At 51.3% G+C, this 17,977-nt stretch overlaps 3 protein-coding genes across 3 annotated transcripts; 2 read left to right on the top strand and 1 right to left on the bottom strand.

Moving 5' to 3' along the window:
- Positions 1-8,886: 8,886 nt before the first annotated feature.
- STEHIDRAFT_119997 (uncharacterized protein) lies at positions 8,887-9,923 on the top strand. Its single transcript, XM_007302124.1, has 2 exons — positions 8,887-9,497; positions 9,675-9,923. Exon 1 carries the CDS (start codon positions 9,104-9,106, stop codon positions 9,266-9,268), a length of 165 nt encoding a protein of 54 aa, XP_007302186.1. The 5' UTR covers positions 8,887-9,103; the 3' UTR covers positions 9,269-9,497; positions 9,675-9,923.
- A 404-nt stretch (positions 9,924-10,327) lies between these two features.
- STEHIDRAFT_94494 (uncharacterized protein) lies at positions 10,328-12,279 on the bottom strand (the record flags this gene model as incomplete). The annotated part of the gene is made up of 8 exons (XM_007302125.1): positions 10,328-10,760; positions 10,825-10,867; positions 10,928-10,985; positions 11,064-11,082; positions 11,168-11,260; positions 11,406-11,474; positions 11,595-11,780; positions 11,906-12,279. 8 exons carry the CDS (start codon positions 12,277-12,279, stop codon positions 10,382-10,384), a joined length of 1,221 nt encoding a protein of 406 aa, XP_007302187.1. The 3' UTR covers positions 10,328-10,381.
- A 2,839-nt stretch (positions 12,280-15,118) lies between these two features.
- STEHIDRAFT_155018 (uncharacterized protein) lies at positions 15,119-16,203 on the top strand (the record flags this gene model as incomplete). The annotated part of the gene is made up of 5 exons (XM_007302126.1): positions 15,119-15,220; positions 15,287-15,353; positions 15,430-15,560; positions 15,623-15,674; positions 15,755-16,203. 5 exons carry the CDS (start codon positions 15,119-15,121, stop codon positions 16,201-16,203), a joined length of 801 nt encoding a protein of 266 aa, XP_007302188.1.
- Between the last annotated feature and the right edge of the window lie 1,774 nt (positions 16,204-17,977).

Here is a 17,977-nt window from a genome sequence, read left to right on the forward strand (position 1 = left end):
GAAATAGCAACAGGCGCACCTTGTTCAGTTTCACTCGACGTCGGTATTGCGTGATGCTGCATGTGCTCCCTCAACTCTATCTCGTCCTCTCTAATCTATCTCTATCTGGGTCATCGTTTGTGATGATAGCCCTTTAAAGATTCTGGGTACATGCGTCGTCGGGCGTGGCGGAGATGAAGATGGGATGGGAATACGAATCAGACGAGCTGGGCGCATATGAGGCCTTGAGGCTTTGAAGGTCGATGGTCGTCAGGCCCTACATACTTATTCCTGCGCTCATGAGTCGCTATCCCTCGTCGTGTTCATTTACTCTGTGTTCTCAGTTTTGAGTTCTGCAGCTAGGTCCGTTGCGTTCATCTATCCTTGTCATGTTGCTCGCGATGCGCGTCTCCACGTCCTCGAATTCCTTGTTTCCTCCCTTGCGCTCCTCGTCCAACGTCATCTCACCCCACCTTACCTTGTCCTATCGGACCGTCGTTCCTAATCCCGCGTCCGATTCAGACTTGGACTCGTTTCTGGCAGTAGAGTGTTTATATCGTCCTCTGATCAGCCTTCGCCGCTCATCTCTGCCTATCAGACGGGCGAAATCTCCGTATCCTCAATCTTGGCGTCCTTGACGAGTGTTCCAACGGGGATTCTGCCTACTCTCTCTGGGATCTCGAATACTGGGTGCAGGATAGTGTATACTGTGTACTGAACACATAGACTATACAGTGTATCGTCTGAATCTTGATCAGCGTTCTACCTCTTGCCTCTGAATCTGCCTGTTACACGGACGAAATCTTCGAATCCTCAATATTTAATCTCGGCGTCTTGGACGAGCGCTCTAACGGTAGTCTGCTCACTCTTTTGAATGTACATGTTTGGATGTGGAACGGTCGAATACTCAATACTGTAATACTGTGTGAGTGCACAAGCTGTCGGCCGAGGGACTATAACGCCGACCTGGTCTCGCACGAAGAAGTCGTCTTCACTACTGGCAACTGTCTTTTCCTCTCTTCGTCATCATCTTCGAGCGCCAACTGGGCCTGGGACCGAAATCCAACGTGGGCGGACGATGCAAGTCTAAGTGTGGAGGTGAGCTAGTGTCTAAAATCGAAGCTGGCTCGCACTACGGACAGTTTATATTTCCTAACTTCCGATCGTTCTTCGAGTATCCCTACTGCTACCGGACGGCGTCGGCTCTGACTGACTTCAGGTTTGCGAGTATGGGCTCACCGTTTCTTCCTATCCATCGATCATACCTCGCCACCTCCTACAGAATATTTTTTCCCGCAGCTCACCAGACTTGTGGCCCAGGGTAAGCTACTCACTGTGGTTAGCACATTCGACGCGGCATCGTCACTTGATGAGTGATAGGTCTTCGGGGACGCACCTTTCAAAGCTCGCGTGAGCGGAGGGAACGTTTCTGGTGATATTCAAGTTCGTGGACTTTTCGCTACTGGCGTAACCGCACCACAATCTTCATATTATACAGACTCGGTGCCGGGGCGCACGAATTGCATACTGATGTCTCCAGCATCTGTCGTCCATGCCAATGATGCCTTTCATATCAGTACTCGTGCAGCGCTGCGCCTTGCTCTATCCCACAATGGCTGTCGTCAGTGTCTTCTCGTTTGGCTCATTTGGGGACATTGTCGCCGTCGTCCGACTTGCGGATTACGTTCGAAAGCTGTTTGGTGACTTGGTGAATGCTCTGGCGCGTCGGAAGAATGAGTATCAGCAGTTAATTTCGGAGCTAAGCACTTCACGATCATTCTCTCCGTATTTTTCACTTCTCCATCATTGTCATTGACACAACGCCTCACAGTCTAAGAACGTATTCCATGAACATTTGCCTGGCTACTATAAAACTATGCATCGAAAGCTATGAGAGTATTATACGCGATCTGGACGGGTCACGGCGAGATCTGCGAGTTGCGAGGGAGGGCGGAACGGAGAGGACGATGTTTGGCTCTTGGAGGAAGGTCGATCGAGAGTTCTGTAAGAACGACTAACTCATTGCAGCACAGCGCGAGCTCGCAGTGAATCAGGCTACGTCTAGACGTTGATAATACTGTACGTTGCATCCCTCTTACTTATGTGTTGCTGGAAAACCATTGACGTCCGCACGATGTATTCGTCAAGTAAATATCACCGTCACGACTCACCGTACGATATAAGTAAGTCTCTAGCTCGGAGTATCAGCGGCACCGTATACCTAACCATCATTAGTTTCTGCCCCTCGTAGCTCACATTTTCTGTTGCTGAGAACTCAATGACAGGGTTCTTCTCCCGACTGTACCAGTATTGATAATTTAATGGGATACTTCGAAGCGTATGTTGCTTGGTTTTCGATCGAAGGGTGGGAATCTCAGTCAGATGGACTACTTCAGTAAGCACACTACTTCCTTCTATGACAGTAATCTCACTCTGTGATCGTGAGGCAAGACTGTGAGTGAGTACTAGGAAATATCGAATCAAGGTTACACGACAATCAACATCCTCTCAGCCTATGTAATTTGGTACATTTGCTTCAAGCCAACTTCTTTGACCAGACACTCGAGTGATACAACTAAGGACTGAATAGTATTCCCAGAGGTCGACGCGTCACACACACATCGACATCAGTATGCAGCCCAACGAGAGGCAAACACCTTCGTATCCTGAAGCGCACATCACGACACATTCACTCGTAGGATCGGAATCAAGAAGTGAAGAAAGGGGAAGAAGGTGCGTGAGTAGATTATAAACTACTTTGAGCAGAAAAGTAGCCATCATTGTCATCACTAGAGGAGCTAGATGCATCGTCCGAGGAGGATGAATAGTAGTCTGAACTCGTGTACTCAGATGAAGCCGCATTCTCAGCCCCCTTCTCGAGCAGCAGCTTCTCGATAGCTTTATGATCAAAATGTGATGCCGCCTGAAGTGCAGTCCCGTATTGGCCGCCCCGAACATTCACGTCGGCCCTCTTCTCAAGCAGCAGCTCCACGACAGCGATGTGACCGGGAATCGAGGCCGCCTGGAGTGTATTCCCGTAGAAGCCGCCCTGCGCATTCACGTCGGCCCCCTTCTCGAGCAGCAGCTCCACGACAGCTTTGTGACCCCAAACCGACGCCGCCTGGAGTGCATTCCCATATTTGCCACCCTGCACATTCACATCGGCCCCCTTCTCGAGCAGCAGCTCCATGACAGTGATGTGACCGCCTGCCGACGCCGCCTGGAGCGCATTCCCGTAGTAGCCACCCTGCGCATTCACGTCAGCCCCCTTCTCGAGCAGCAGTATTACAACAGCTTTGTAACCGCCTTGCGATGCCGCCTGGAGCGCAGTCCTATATTCGCCACCCTGCGCATTCACGTGAGCCCCCTTCTCGAGCAGCAGCCCCACGACAGCGATTTGACCGCGATACGACGCCGCCTGGAGCGCATTCCCGTATGTGCCACCCTGCACATTCACGTCGGCCCCCTTCTCGAGCAGCAGCTCCACGACATCAATGTTACCGCCAAACGACGCCATCTGGAGCGCATTTCCGGATCGGCCACCCTGCTCATTCACATCGGCCCCCTTCTCGAGCAGAAGCTCCACGACAGCTTTGTGACCGCGAAGCGACGCCGCCCGGAGCGCATTCCCGTAGAAGCCGCCCTGCTCATTCACATCGGCCCCCTTCTCGAGCAGAAGCTCCACGACAGCTTTGTGGCCACGAACCGACGCCGCCTGGAGCGCATTCCTGTAGTGGCCGCCCTGCACATTCACATCGGCCCCCTTCTCCAGCAGTCGTTCCACGATAGTGTTGTGACCGCCACGAGACGCCGCCTGGAGCGCATTGTCGTGGACGCCGCCCTGCGCATTCACGTCGGCACCCTTCTCGAGCAGCAGCTCCACGACAGCGATGTTACCGCCAACTGACGCCGCCTGGAGCGCATTCCCGTAGTAGCCGCCCTGCGCATTCACGTCGGCCCCCTTCTCGAGCAGCAGCTCCACGACAGCTTTGTGACCGCCAGAAGACGCCGCCTGGAGCGCATTCCTGTATTCGCCGTCCTGCGCATTCACGTCGGCCCCCTTCTCGAGCAGCAGCTCCACAACAGCTTTGTGACCGTGGTAAGATGCCGCCTGGAGCGCATTCCCAAATCTGCCGCCCTGCGCATTCACGTCGGCCCCCTTCTCGAGCAGCAGCTCTACGACGGCAATGTGACCGTAAACCGATGCCGCCTGGAGTGCATTCCCGTATCGGCCGCCCTGCGCATTCACGTCGGCGCCCTTCTCAAGCAGCAGCTCCACCACAGCAATGTGACCGTCAACCGATGCTGCTTGGAGTGCATTCCCAAAATCACCACACTGCACATTCATGTTGGCCCCATGCTCCAGCAATTTCTGTGATACTCTGACAAAACCAGCCCTTGCTGTGTAGTAGAGGGGAGTAGGAATATCATGAGGTGGTCGTGATAGTTCTGTGAAATCGTAATGGCGGTCCACATCGTAAATTCGGACCCAATTGACAAAAACCATGCTCTGGGCCTGGAGAAGGTCGAAAGCAAGGTCTGCCAGGGCATCGGTATGAGCAGATTGAACATGTTTCATCCAATACTTTGCTGCATAAACAGCAAGGGGGAAGGGCTCAATATCATCCAGAGATTCTGTGAACTGCATCAAATATGCAATACAGGTGCGGGCTATGAATTCGTGGGCAATCTGGGCATTGAATGAATAGTCTCGAACATCGGGTTCAGTAATCTTTCTGTTAAGATACTCCTTAACGGAGAAGTGCGAGAGTTCTAGAACACCAGTTCCGGAAAGTGTGACCAAACTGGGGCAGATAGTAAGAATATCTCGTGGTCTAGGGAAACGATCCTCCGGTACAAATCGTAAAGGGACACTGTCGAAATCCATGGCCAGCACTTCCACAACCTCCTCCAGTGTGACCGGGCGCATAGAGAATGCAAGCCACTGCAGGATGGCCTGAACATACTGAGAATCTTTGTCATCAACGTGCTTAAGAATCCTGTCATATGTCTCATACAGTGTCTTTGGCAGAGTGGCTAGGCACTTTGTCAACCATCTTGCGCTACGACATCCTTGAATGCTGTCCAGCTGGCAAGATACCCATCGGAACCTACATGAAAGTATGAGCATCAAATTAAGCATACCATCAGAGATAAACACATACATTCCATGTGCTCCTTCTGTCAAACTGGTTTCTATTTTGAGCTTCTGCGGCGGCTGCCACTTCGAAAAGTCTGGGTCATTATGCAAGACAGTGCGAACATGGAATGCGATGTCTCTATCAACAGGAGAGCTCTCGAGATTGACCTCTACTGACAGCGGCAGCAGAGAATGATTCAGGTCCTCTTCCTTCCGACTTGTGAGCAACATATGCAGATTGGCAAGATTCCACTTTGTCATTTGCTCAATGAGAGCCATGAGATTCTTCCGCTGCGAGCATTCATCAAGAGCATCGATAATGATGTAAACACTGCAGGTGATGCTCATCATGATCTCCTTCAGAGCTGCGACTAGATTGTGAAGCGTCGGTCGCTCCATCCCATTTCGATGAATAGCATAGAGCCGCTCCAGAGCGGCAGGCATGTCCGAGCAACGAGAAGCAAGCTGGTCAACAAGCGACGAGACAAGCCCTAGACAACGCTCTTTTTCCAAGTCCCTGAAGTCAAAGTAGAAGTAGGCAAGCGAAACAGACGAGTCGACTTCAGAGTTAAACTCGATGTCCCTTATGATGGTGGAACTAAGAAACCATGGCGTCAGTAATCATGTCAGTCGTCTATGTCACACATACGCACGACAATACACTCTTTCCGGATCCAGCTACCGGTGTTAACGATCAACATTCGCTCTTGATTGAACCATCAAATCACTTACGGCCACCTGAAACCCATAATAGGGAATTACTCTTGGTCTTCCACTGGTTATATTCCGTAGATTGGATGAACCACGATCCGGTCCCGGCTTGTCGCACGCTACCATTGTGGTCGTTGTTTGACACCGGAGACGGGGCTGACAGCCATTCATGGACTTTGGAACGATACTGATTGGCTACAAGAAAGTAGAAGCCATGAGATTATGCCCTTAGTAGATAGAGCGTACTTACAAAGATATGGCAAGGCTTCCTCTGTATTTTTCATGATATGCGCCCGGATTTCTTCGAGTATGATTCGACTCTCTTGGGAATTACCTACGACAGGTGCGATCCACAATCAATGATAGAACCAGGGAGCTGGAGTTGAATCGTACCGGATAGCGCCTCGGCTTCCTGAGCGATCTTCGTCAGCATCGTCTTGATAGCGTTCGCGTCCTCTTGATCAGCTGGAAAGTACGGGTCGGTGTAGTGAGGCATAGATCTAAGACAGTCGCACAATGAAAAAAAAAAAAAAAAACATACAATTCATTCTAGTCTCCAGCTGCGAGAGTATCTCACTCGCCGCCGAAAGCGTAGCAGTTGCGACCGCTCGAATTTCACTCGCCGACGAAAGCGTAGCACTTGCAACCGCTCGACCTTCCTGAGCAGTCAGCTTGTCCAATTTCTCCATAGCGGCTTGAACCTCGCTGTTCTTGCCGATCAAAGTTTTGAAGTATGTAACTGCCGAATGCCACCTTTCATTTTTGTGCGTTTCTACCAGACACCGTATGCGACTTACCCGCACGGTGTTCTCTTATGAGCCTAGTCGCCACTCCCAAGATTGATAGAAGGTGAGCGAGAATCTTGACGATCACCTCCTTCAGCAGACGCGAAACATCATGTTCGAAATACACGGTCAAGCGGTCGAGGAAGCTTTCGAGGCTCTCGAAGATATCAATCACCGAGTCGTAGCTTTTGCTGACCTCATCGGAGGCCTATGATAAACAATTAATTGTGGAAGGTTCAGTTAGCTCTCTGCACAATGTTGCTTATGGTGAAAATACCTTGAGCAGTATCCCAATGGCAACAAATATCGTCTTTCCCTGCGGAAACCCCTGATTGACAACACAGAAAGTCAGTGTCAACGCAGGCAGTCAGGAAGGAAGAGGTTGACGCTCGTAAGCGATCATTAATAGCGCGCGCACGCACCAAGTTCGCCCCTTCTCCTGCTACCTCCGCCATCCGCTGCACGATCTTCACGACAGGTTTCAATACATTTCGCAGACTCTTTCCCTTCGCCCGACTGTCCTCAAAATCCTTCAGATTCCCTGCGATCGCTGTCAGGATAGCCTCGACGCTGTCGGCAGTGCCCAAAGAGTCAAGGGGCAGCGAGTCGGACTTCGTCTCCGATTTATACTTGTTCACAGCCTCATTCCAGATATCGGAGAAATCTGGAGTATTCGCCATCGAGAAAGAGCTGTCGAGCAATGTGCAAGGATGAACTTCAAGCTATTCGATGAGAGGAGATGGGTGTCGAGCAGAAAGGTGTGCGTTAGCGCCAGGTAGCCACATACACGCGTGTAGGCCTCAAGGGCCATGCACGGCAGAGTAAGTATAGGACAGATAAGTACAGCATACACCCTCATAGCCCCAGGATTGGTGCGGATAAGCTAGCTATGAGTATTTGCACGGCACTCTCAGGCTGGCGTGGGCCTAAAATAGAACGGAATCACGACCACATTGTCCCGATGACGCTCTTGAACTCCATCGCCAACATCGCCGCCGCCATATAAATTCTTTCACTCGACCTCGACTCGTTCCCCGCAGCCGACTCACACGCACTCAAGAACACGGATTGCGCCAACGGAAGCTCGAGCTGCAACAGCTGCTACTGTCGGGGAAGATGGCCTGTGCGGAGCCGTGGCATACGAGATAGAGAATGCAGGAGAGAACGACTTAGACGTGGACGCCTTTTACTCCACGACCGCTGCCGCCGACATAGGGACTTGATTCATAATTTAAAGTGCCGTTGATGTGTACGAGAGAGTTGAGTGGTAGGGGAAAAAGATGGACGAGTCCAGCCTCGAGTTCGACCATTGCACCTTCCTCAAAGTCAGGACGATAACACAGATATCGATACCGCAGGAACCCACCTCTGTTGAACTGGTCGATGATTCTGCGCTCATACCTTTCAGGTCCGGAGGCAAAGTGATCTGCAAAGTGCGACGGCTCCCCGATGGTCACCTCTAGACATGACAGCTCACTCGTGAGCTCGAAACATAGACGGAAGGCGTACGAATAGTTGTGAAGAAATGACGACGGGGAGCTCCTCTGAGAATCGCATGTACTAGCCAAGCATGGTTTTAGAGCGCAAGAGCCTCGTGGAGGTCGCTCGATTGGCCGACCCGCTCGAATCATCGCGTAAGAGCATTAGCCAGCTGAAATGAGCACCGCCAAGAGGTCTTTTCCAGAAGTTGTTGTATACACCCCAAAGTTCGTGGGATGGATATCGACAAGAATCAGAGAGCGGATTCCGTGGAACCTCCGCAATGAGAGGGACCACAGCGACAGCAGGCAGCCTTCGACTAGAGCGGGCAGAGTCTGCGTTGGTTGAAGCACGACTTGTGCGACAGATGATGGTTATTACGAAGAGAACCGAAGTCTCCCTGGATCCACACTGACCTTGCATCGAATACAACGAGTCAGAGACCGGAGCACTTAAAGCTTGAGAGGTCTCATATTTGATAGCTTCGTCGAAAGGGGCCTTCATTCGCTTTTTATGGCACCTACCACAGAAGGGACACCGTAAGAACTCATTTAGACGTACCCATAAGTATGCAAGAAAAGCGTGACAATACGAGCCCTACGCACCATGCGGCCTATTCGAATTCTCCTCCATGTGAGCATGCGTGAAGAGAATATGTTGTAGGCTGGCTGGGAGGAAGACGAACGAGGATCAAAAGATGCACGCTGGATCCAGATCCGGATGCCTCTTTTGCACGAACGCCAGTCGACTTACACAAAAACTCTCTGTTCGGCAGCGAGACGTGAGCCGAAAAAAAATCAATAGATAAAGTGCATCGGATCGAAAGAAGAAGAAAAAGATCATACAACGATATCGAACACACGAGACTCGTCGAATCCAGACCTCAAGACAAAGCCCACTGCCCAGCCCCGAACACACAAAGCAGCGCAATGGCACCCACATTCGCCCTCTCATCACCTTGTCCGCTATATTTGCATTTGCGATACCGACTACGGTCCCTGGCCCAGTCATGTTGAGATACGCATCTCCGCTGAGTCTCCTTCTCCTCGGGTTTTGCCAGCTCCTTCCCAGTCCTCTCCAGGTATACGACATGCTCCCCGATTCATCTCTCCATCTCTTCGACTTTGACGACTTCAGATCCTCCGAGCCCGTCTTTGTCGTCGTCGGGTGGTAGAGCTGCGTGTGCAAGCTCGAGGTCGCGTGCTGTGGCGGCGAAGCGTTCGGAAAGGATCTTGAGGCGGCAGAGGGATGTTGGCGAACGTATAATCCATACGCCCACTCGGTCTCTCCAAGAGCGGAGACATAGTGCCCTCTGACCCGACGTCTGAACTCTTGTGACATACCGTGGATGTGGGCGATGATGAAGATAGGTTAGATGTGCTGTGGTTCGAGTGTGGGCTAAACTGGTTGGTTGTGCGTCAGCGTCTGTGTAGAGGACGAACAACGGGACGGGAGAATGAGAGGGGAACAAGAGGAGAGAAGAGAAGAAGAAAGAAAAAAAAGAGAGAAAAAGAGAGGGCAAAGAGGGCGTGATAGAAAGGATGGCGGCCATACTAGCAGCAACAAAAACGCGCACGCACCGTGGTTATAGCGTGCAGCTGGCGTAGATCTGCGCACGAGCACCGTTGGCGGTGAGGGAGAGTGCAAGCATGTCGACAATGCAAAAAACCCGCGAACGCGATCTCGAGTTGAAACCCAGATCGATCTGATCTCGGCCTCCTTCTACCACTAAAGGAAAATATGTACCAAAAACCAAGGACACAGCCTATAGCACTTCAAAAAGCTACGGGGCGGGGGAACAGAGGAGAGGGGAAGAAAGAGGAGGGAAGGAAGGTAGGAGAGCGAAAGGAGAGCGTGAAAGGAGAGCGGCGCTGGGAGGCCCTCACGTGACGGGGGTGTATTGTGGAAGGTCCCACGCCCGTTTCCCCTTTCGCACTCCCGTCAAGGTCCGCAAATCGTGGCAATATGAGTCTCGCGCACCATGCCATAGTATGTCCGAATCCTCCTTCATGCGAAAAAAAAATTCAAGCTGATATGTTGTTGGCAGGCTACGATCATGAAGATTGAGGTTTGTGGAAGAATCGAAAATGCTGACGGGCTTGCGCGCATCCAGATCCGGATGCATCTTTCCCACGAGGCTCAGTAGCCTCAATACAAAGACTGTGTTTGGCAACAATACGTGAACTCATACACAGCCCTACCTAAAGTACATACATATATTTTCGGACCGAAAGAAAAAAAAATCGTACAACACTATCAAACACCCGAGACTCGTCGACCTCAGACCTCAAGACAAAGCCCACTGCGCAGCCCCGAACACACAAAGTAACACCCCGGCACCTACACCCCACATTCTCCCCCTCATCACCTTATCCGCGATATTTGCACTCGCGACACTGACGACGGTCCCTGGCCCAGTCATATTGAGATACGCATCTCCGCTTTCCTTCTCCACGGTCTTCGCCAGCTCTTTCCCTGTCCTCTCCAGATACCCGACCTGCTCCCTGATCCATTTCTCCATCTCTTCTACTTTGACGACCTCTGACCCTCCGAGGCCATCTTTGTCGTCGTCGGGTGGTAGAGCTGCGTGTGCAAGCTCGAGGTCGCGAGCTGTGGCGGCGAAGCGTTCGGAAAGGAGCTTGAGGCGGTAGAGAGACCATTGGTAACTTTGAAGATGCAATGCACGTGAATAAAGAAGTCAAATGAGAGCAGAGGGGGTGGTGGGCTTACTTGATCCGATTCCGTTTAGTGATGGGGTGGATTGTGGTGAGGACTGTTGAACAACGAAATGGGCAAAGTGCGCAGGAATAGAAGATCATGAGGAGGTACATACCAGAGGCGTCCATAATACGAGGATCTTTTGCACGGAAGGAAGTGACCATAGTGATACGCTGTAGAAGAAAAAAAACGGCCAATTAGTCCACGTCCATCCAACTGAGACATAACAGAGCACGGTCAAGAGAACGTACCTCTGCAGCGTTGTACGACCTGCAGTTTCCAAACAAGCATCAGCGGACATGTCGGGTGAATAGATCCAAACCGAATGAACAGAAGTAGAAGGCGACGAACTGACCTCAAAGCAACATGCCTCACATGTCTCCCCTGCATGACCACCGCGCTACCGACGCCAGGCCCTCGAACCTTCGTCACGCCGCCATCTCCTCGCCTATTTGTGACGCAGTTAGCCAGACATAAAACTCGTTATGAGCATCAAAGATAAAGCAGAAAACTCTAAAACCTAAATCGCGGTCGAAGGCGATGGGAGAACGGGAAGATGAAGGGACGAAACAGAAACAAGAAGATGCACGCACCTAACGGCGGTCTCTCCACCAATCATGTTCGACACGTCAGAGAGCATCAGGACGCAAACGAATGGGTAACTGTTCACATGTCCGCGAAGACGCAATCAGCTCAACGACTCATGTTTACAAACGGAACCATGGATGGCGCGTTCGCGTTCCCTCGGGACACATGCGTCGAAAGAAGGATGCGAGACGAACCTATCGTAATGCCAGCCAACCACGTTTTGCTCGGACGATCCGAGGTCGGCGTCGGAGAGAGCCTTGAGTTGATCCACGTTCAATGCTGGTGGTGTAGGTCTAGGATCCACACCGCTGATTTCTCGAATCCCATCCTTCCCCTTTGGTCCAAGTTGGTGGTTGACATGACCGAGCTCGAGGTCCATGCTACCAGAGAAAACAGGGCGAAATTTAATTTGAGGTGGAAGGTCAGCCTTCGTGCGCCGATGAATCGAATGGAGGATGGACATAGGGAAGTGCAGAGGTACACGTCGAAGAAACGATATACGTACACAGGCTCCAACTCGATCCCGGCCGCTTCACTCACGATTCTTAGCACCTCGGGATGCTTCCACACCTGGTGCACGAACGGCGTCACTGTCTTCGGGAACTCCCTGCTCTGGCACGCCGCCAACTTGCTCGCCACCGTATACTTCTCCAGCACGTCGGTCGATAGGATATCCTGACGGAGTTGACGTACGCCTTCGACAGACATGAGCGAGAAAGGTTCGGTCACGGCGATGGGGGAGATGCCTTGTGAGGGGAGGCCGATGTCGGACATGGTGAGTTTAGAGGCGGGAGGAGTGTAGGCGAGGTGGATGGCCGGATCGAAGGTGGCGGATGAGGGTGGGTAGTATTCATTGGTGGCGGGACCAGAAGCAAGCATGGGTTTTGCGTCGGAGGACATCGTAAATGAGATTCGTATATAAGGGCGAGGCGATTTGATAGATGGATGGGCGGAAGGATGGTTTCGCAACCTCAAAGAGGACGGGCACGGGCACGGAGGACAGTACAAACAGACCTATATATCCTTTCGGGCATGGTCAAGGGAGACCGATGATTCCGAACGGTTGCCCCTATGTGAACGAGATGAATGAGAAGCAGCGCTCGAGGCTCTATCAATACGTAGGACGCAACGAGCCATTATCAGTTCAGATGGCAGGAAGCAACGTTGTGATTGGGTGGACAGACCTTCTGGACGGAACGCGATTAAACTCGTTCTGGGAATACAGAAGGATCTCGCAGCGCGGACAGGTCGAGAAGCAGGTACACCACGTCCATTGGAGTGCTGTAAACATGAGTTGAGGTGGGCCACACACGATATCGTGTCGTGTGACGACAAATGCGAGAGACCGAGAAGCAAGGTAAGATAAAGCGTAACGAGAGAAAGGCCGAGGCTATTAGAGATTGAGCAGTAGAGCAAGCAAGTAGCCTCCGGCCAATCACTCTGTGGAGTATGAAATGTAGTGACACAGCGATTGTCAGTTTGAGAGGGGGCGACCTGTCCAGATACACGGTCCTTATCTCTTATCTAGTTCGGGTCGGGACGATGATTCGTTAGTCGTGACAGAGTTGAGCCAGCGTGGATTATATCACTGTGGATGATTAACCAGCCCATTGCAGCGAGCGCTTCTGTTATTAGAGCAGAGTATTGCTCGCCGCTCTAGGCATCATTCTCGCGCAAAACCGAGGAACCTTTATAATGGGCCCTAAGCACACAGCGCGGACATCGGCTCGTAGTCGCTCGTGTTATTAGAGAACAATAACATAATGGACTGTCCTATAGGTGGGTCACCAGCCGGAAGAGACAAGAGCCAATCGTTTGCCGAGGCGTATGATAGGATATTGAACGTCCAGGCCTAATCTCCAGACGTCACAAAGAGGGAGTGCTCGATCTCCCCGCACGCGGGTACATACCCCCCGTAAACATCTTCCTATAAAGACGTTGTGATCTGTATAGAATCCAGATACAGATCAGCGTGAGCAACTCCGATGCTAATGGTGCGGCTGTGAGCCATGTACGGCCTTGACGAGTTCTCTTCGACGAGTGTGAGCGATTCACCTCGAGGGGAATCACGAGGGGGAAAGCCAAGCTAGATTGGGGAAGACGGGAGTGGTCGAACAGGATATTTTTCCGACGCCCAAGATGTAAGTGACACCTCAGACCAGCATGCATCTATTCGGAATTATACCAAGGTCAGCAAACATGATACCGAGGATGAAGCGGCTAGTGCATTAGAACATAACAGAAAGCTTACGGAAATTTACGTGAGGTCTTGATGTAGTGGAAATCACGCTGGGTAAGAGTGCCGAAGAGTGATCTGAGGGCGAACGTGTGCGGAAAGGCAGACAAGGAGAGATCCACGGACAGAGGGCCTAATCGTAGCACAAAGCGCTCACCGAGTTTTACTCCATTGCATCGTGCCCTGAAGATGGTTATACGCAGTGCAGTTTCCGCAACGCAGAGACGATTATGAAGGATGTTGAACTGAGCATTGGGACAGGCCTTTGTCGTCTAGTCATCGGAAAATTTTCGAGAGTACGAGTGCGATATCGCTCCGAGCAGCTGGTGCATGTCCACGAACTCAACAGGGGGAACAAACAGTTCAGATACAAATGCTTTTGAGGTGGCATACTAGTAGCCAGCCCGCTGTGTCTGCTATGTCTGTTGCGCAGAGGACAATGGCGTGTCGAACGTTCAACGTTCAACACGCGTGGCTCTCCGAGTCAGACCAAGTTGAGGCGCCGCTTCAATCTGTCAAGGTTTGGAGTCGTGTGGCGCGCCGGTCATCTGTGGCGCCGTCCCTCCTGGCTCCAAAGCTGAATCATCCTGGATCAACCAAGCGACATACTTACTTGACCTCGAGTGTGAAAATTTTTGGGCGGAGGTTCCAATATAATGTTTCCTTTTAGTGAGTGCTGCAGTGGCTCTTCAACAGTGGCCTGCATTGTCGGATGACGGTTGGACGACTGATGAGCGGCCAGATAGATTCGCGATCAGACAGTGGCTGGAATACAAACTGTATGATCAACAAAGTCAGTCTGTGTACACAAAGAGTCGAAAGAGAGAACAAGGCCAGTTCGACCTACCACGACTGCTCCGAGTGCTACGCGACGGTCACGGCACGAGACTGTGACAGTTCGCGTCTGCTAGATTTTGCGCGACCGCAAGATTTGGTCCTCCCTCCGTTCCTCCCTCTCCGCTAAATGTATGGATGCCTCGTAACTTTATCATCTGTCGTGATGACGGACTCGCTCCGGAAGGCTCGTCTGAGCTATGCGCTAATATCTCGTGTGGGAAGCTTGAGCTCACCCCGGATCCTACCGCCCACTCCTCCCGGAATCTACCCCTTCGATCTCAACATCCATCAACAGCTATCCCACTGTTCAACGCACAGACGCGACTAAAACCTGGGGTACGAATCCCGAGAAACTCGAGTGGAAGTTATCACCCGCTTTGAGGTGCCATATTCCGGTCACCAACGGTCACCAGCCCCTGAGTCACCAGTCTGCATCCGCTCCTCGATCGACAAAAATTTCTGGTTCAGCCGCTGTTTGATCTGAATTTTTTTCCTGTGTATACTAGGAATCCTTTATAAGCCCTTCGGTCTCCGCTATGACTTCGTAACGCTTGCCCACAAGCAGACCTGACACTGCTTCGCCTTGACCATTCTGCTCGCTCATCCCAGGCATCCTAGAACCCCCCTGTATAATACACAGACAACATGGACAATCCATTTGGGCCGACACCTTGCCTCATCACGAAGGAGAGAGGTCCATCCGATGCTATCCGTTGTTGTCAACTACTCCACGGCACAGATGCTCAGGTACGAATTTTTTTATCCTCATCTCGCACTTTGATACGAACGTCCTGTAATGACGAGTTTGGGCAGATTGAAAAATGGCGTAAAATATGGGGTCCGGACTTCGTCATTCGCAGCCTACAAAATCAAGTCGTCTGTACGTCGAGTTCATCGCATCTTGGCGGTAAAGCGGCCTTCTCGTTTACTGACTATGATTATCTTATGTGGCGTAGTACGAGCAGACTGGGAGAATATGCTTCGCGCACATCGATGGGCGCTTGTCCCTCACGAAGAAGTTCTTACAGACATGCTGAGGGTCCTCTTCGAGCATAAGGAACGAGGAGTGAGGCCCTTATTGAACAAAGTAAGCACGCTCTCGTGTGGGGACAAGAGGACTACAGACTGAGATGAACTTCTCATAAACAGCTCGAGATCTCACATGGTCGCGCCAGCCCCCCTACGGCTCTCCGTTTGCTACGTAAGTAATGTTCACTTTTTCAACTTCACAACAAACTTTTAATATTTATTATCCTTTGTCGACCTCCATTTCTCCGAAAGCGTTCGGCTACGAGTATCAATTTGTTCCCTTGGCCCTGGAAGGCAGTCGAATTCATCGGGAGATTCCAGTAGGACCTCGCGACTTTGGTAATCCTCATGGGCAGCAAATGGCGATCCAGACTTTTAATCCGCCTTATGACGACTTCCCCGATGTGTTCTGGCACGTCCATCCGTTCTTTGCGATCCAGTCCGCTTGGGAGCACTTCAGCGCGAGGGCCACGGAGCTCAACTCTCAACAACGGACCATATACGCCCATCTTTTCACGATCGTCAAGCTTTTGGAAGAGATGGTCGATCTGCCTGTGGAGGCGGAGACGAATGATACTGACGAAGACGAGACTGAGGAAGACGATGCTGAGGAAGATGAGATTAAGGCAGAAGAAATGTCGGCACGGAAGAGGCCCAGAATGGGTGAGTACAACCTGACCTCTTTCATGAGGAGGCTCTAATTTTATCTGTCGCCAGAGTAATCTCGGTTCGGTTGCGCTTGACCGTACGCACGCCATACTGCATCTCATGGTTATGACCGTTCTCTTTCCTTTTTCGTATCTATTCCGTTTCATTCCTACTTGGCTTGTTCGTTTTCACGCCCCATTGCATACATTCTCGATACGCTCTCGCTTTACTCCAGCCATGTATCGTATCTCGACCTCGATAACTTGCTATTAGTGCTCAGTTTCCGTCTGGATTGTATTTCCTATTTCCCATGACTGCCCGCTTCTTCCGATGCTCGTTTTCTGCCAATCACCAGTTCATATATATACGACTCCGTCTTGCTGTCTCTCGTGGCTCAACGCTAGTAACCTTTTTATGCTTATCTGCTTCCAATTTCAACCTGTGCTTGATCCTCTTCTCGCTCTGACCTTTCCCGTTACACTGCATTCTGGAAGGTAGTGAATGGATCTATGCGCTCTCGACTGCGCTGCTCCTTCGACTGTACGGTGCACACCGTGTGGCGTGCTCGAAGAGAACTTCTCTCTCCCCAAAATTATGAGACGACAAGACAACGTCAGCGCAAAGTCTCCTTGCTCACACTCGGCTAGACGGAAAGTGGCGGCCTCACGCCTCGACTGGCAGCGGCATAAATGATTGTGGCCCTTATCTCAAGGAGAACCAAATTCATGACTATCTGTATGCTTCATCGAACGAATCAGTGCGTCAAAGAGCTACGAACATCCTAAGCCGAATACAATCCTTGAGGGCCAAGCTAAACCTTCCCCATCCAATCACGAGCTCTACTACCCCCCCGGATTACCACCCTCCATCCCCATAAGGCCACGTTTCTCGGAAAACCTTGTAGTCTTTCGCAAAAGTGGAACCCGCGATGCACCCCTTTACCAGCCGTTGGATACTCTCTGTATGAGTGAGTATTGATTCACGTCAACCAACTGGAGATTTAGCGGAGTGGAGGCGAAAACACACCTTTCCGTAGGAGCCTTTTCCTGCTACGCCTGAACGTTGCCACTCGATCTAACTCGTATCATTATGTTGAGAGAAGACGTATCATCAAGAAAGAGTACGGAGTGAACGGAAGCAGAGGGGTTGGGGCGGTAACACCGGATGTTCGCTACAAGATGATGAAAGGGAGGGAGGAATATCGAAGAGGCCGGCGTATAAACTGCAAGAGGGGTGGTCGAATCGATGATGGAGAATCTTGCTGCAGGGAGGAGGAGATCGTGGGCGGCGTATCCGATAGTGTTGAACGACCACACAAGCCTGTGCGATCGGCATTGACAGACAGAAGATGAACTAGATAGAGAGGATAAATACAAACAATTAGGTCGCGGAGCAAAACAAACGTCAATTACGAAGCAGAATGAGGGAAAACTCACGAGGAAAGGGAAGATCAAGCACTAAGATCGGCATCCGAGTTGATCCAGTCAACATAGCTGCTCTCCCATTGACAAGGTAATGAAGGAATATGGCCGCACTCTCCACCCTCGGAACGGCCGAAAGTGTGTACAACGTCACCCTCGACGTAGATGTACGTTGTCAACGAGGAGAACAACTTGGATAACATCTTCGCGTTGGTCATTCCAGACGCCGTAAGGCTAGCGACCTCAGACATTTCCCGGCTTTGAACGGTCCCGAAGAATGGGTAGGAGGAGAGAATGATGACTCTGAGTGAAGAAGGAATTGGGATCCTCTCCATGACCGCCATATCCATCACTTTGAGAGGATCGGAGACAATGAGTAGAGAGGAAGGGTCATATCGAACTTCCA

This window comes from Stereum hirsutum (genome assembly GCF_000264905.1).
Source record: "Stereum hirsutum FP-91666 SS1 unplaced genomic scaffold STEHIscaffold_4, whole genome shotgun sequence".
Lineage (NCBI taxonomy): Eukaryota > Fungi > Basidiomycota > Agaricomycetes > Russulales > Stereaceae > Stereum > Stereum hirsutum.

Excerpts from the sequence above, each read along its gene's own strand:
- STEHIDRAFT_119997 (XM_007302124.1), top strand. The coding sequence starts at position 9,104 with ATGTTGAGATACGCATCTCCGCTGAGTCTCCTTCTCCTCGGGTTTTGC.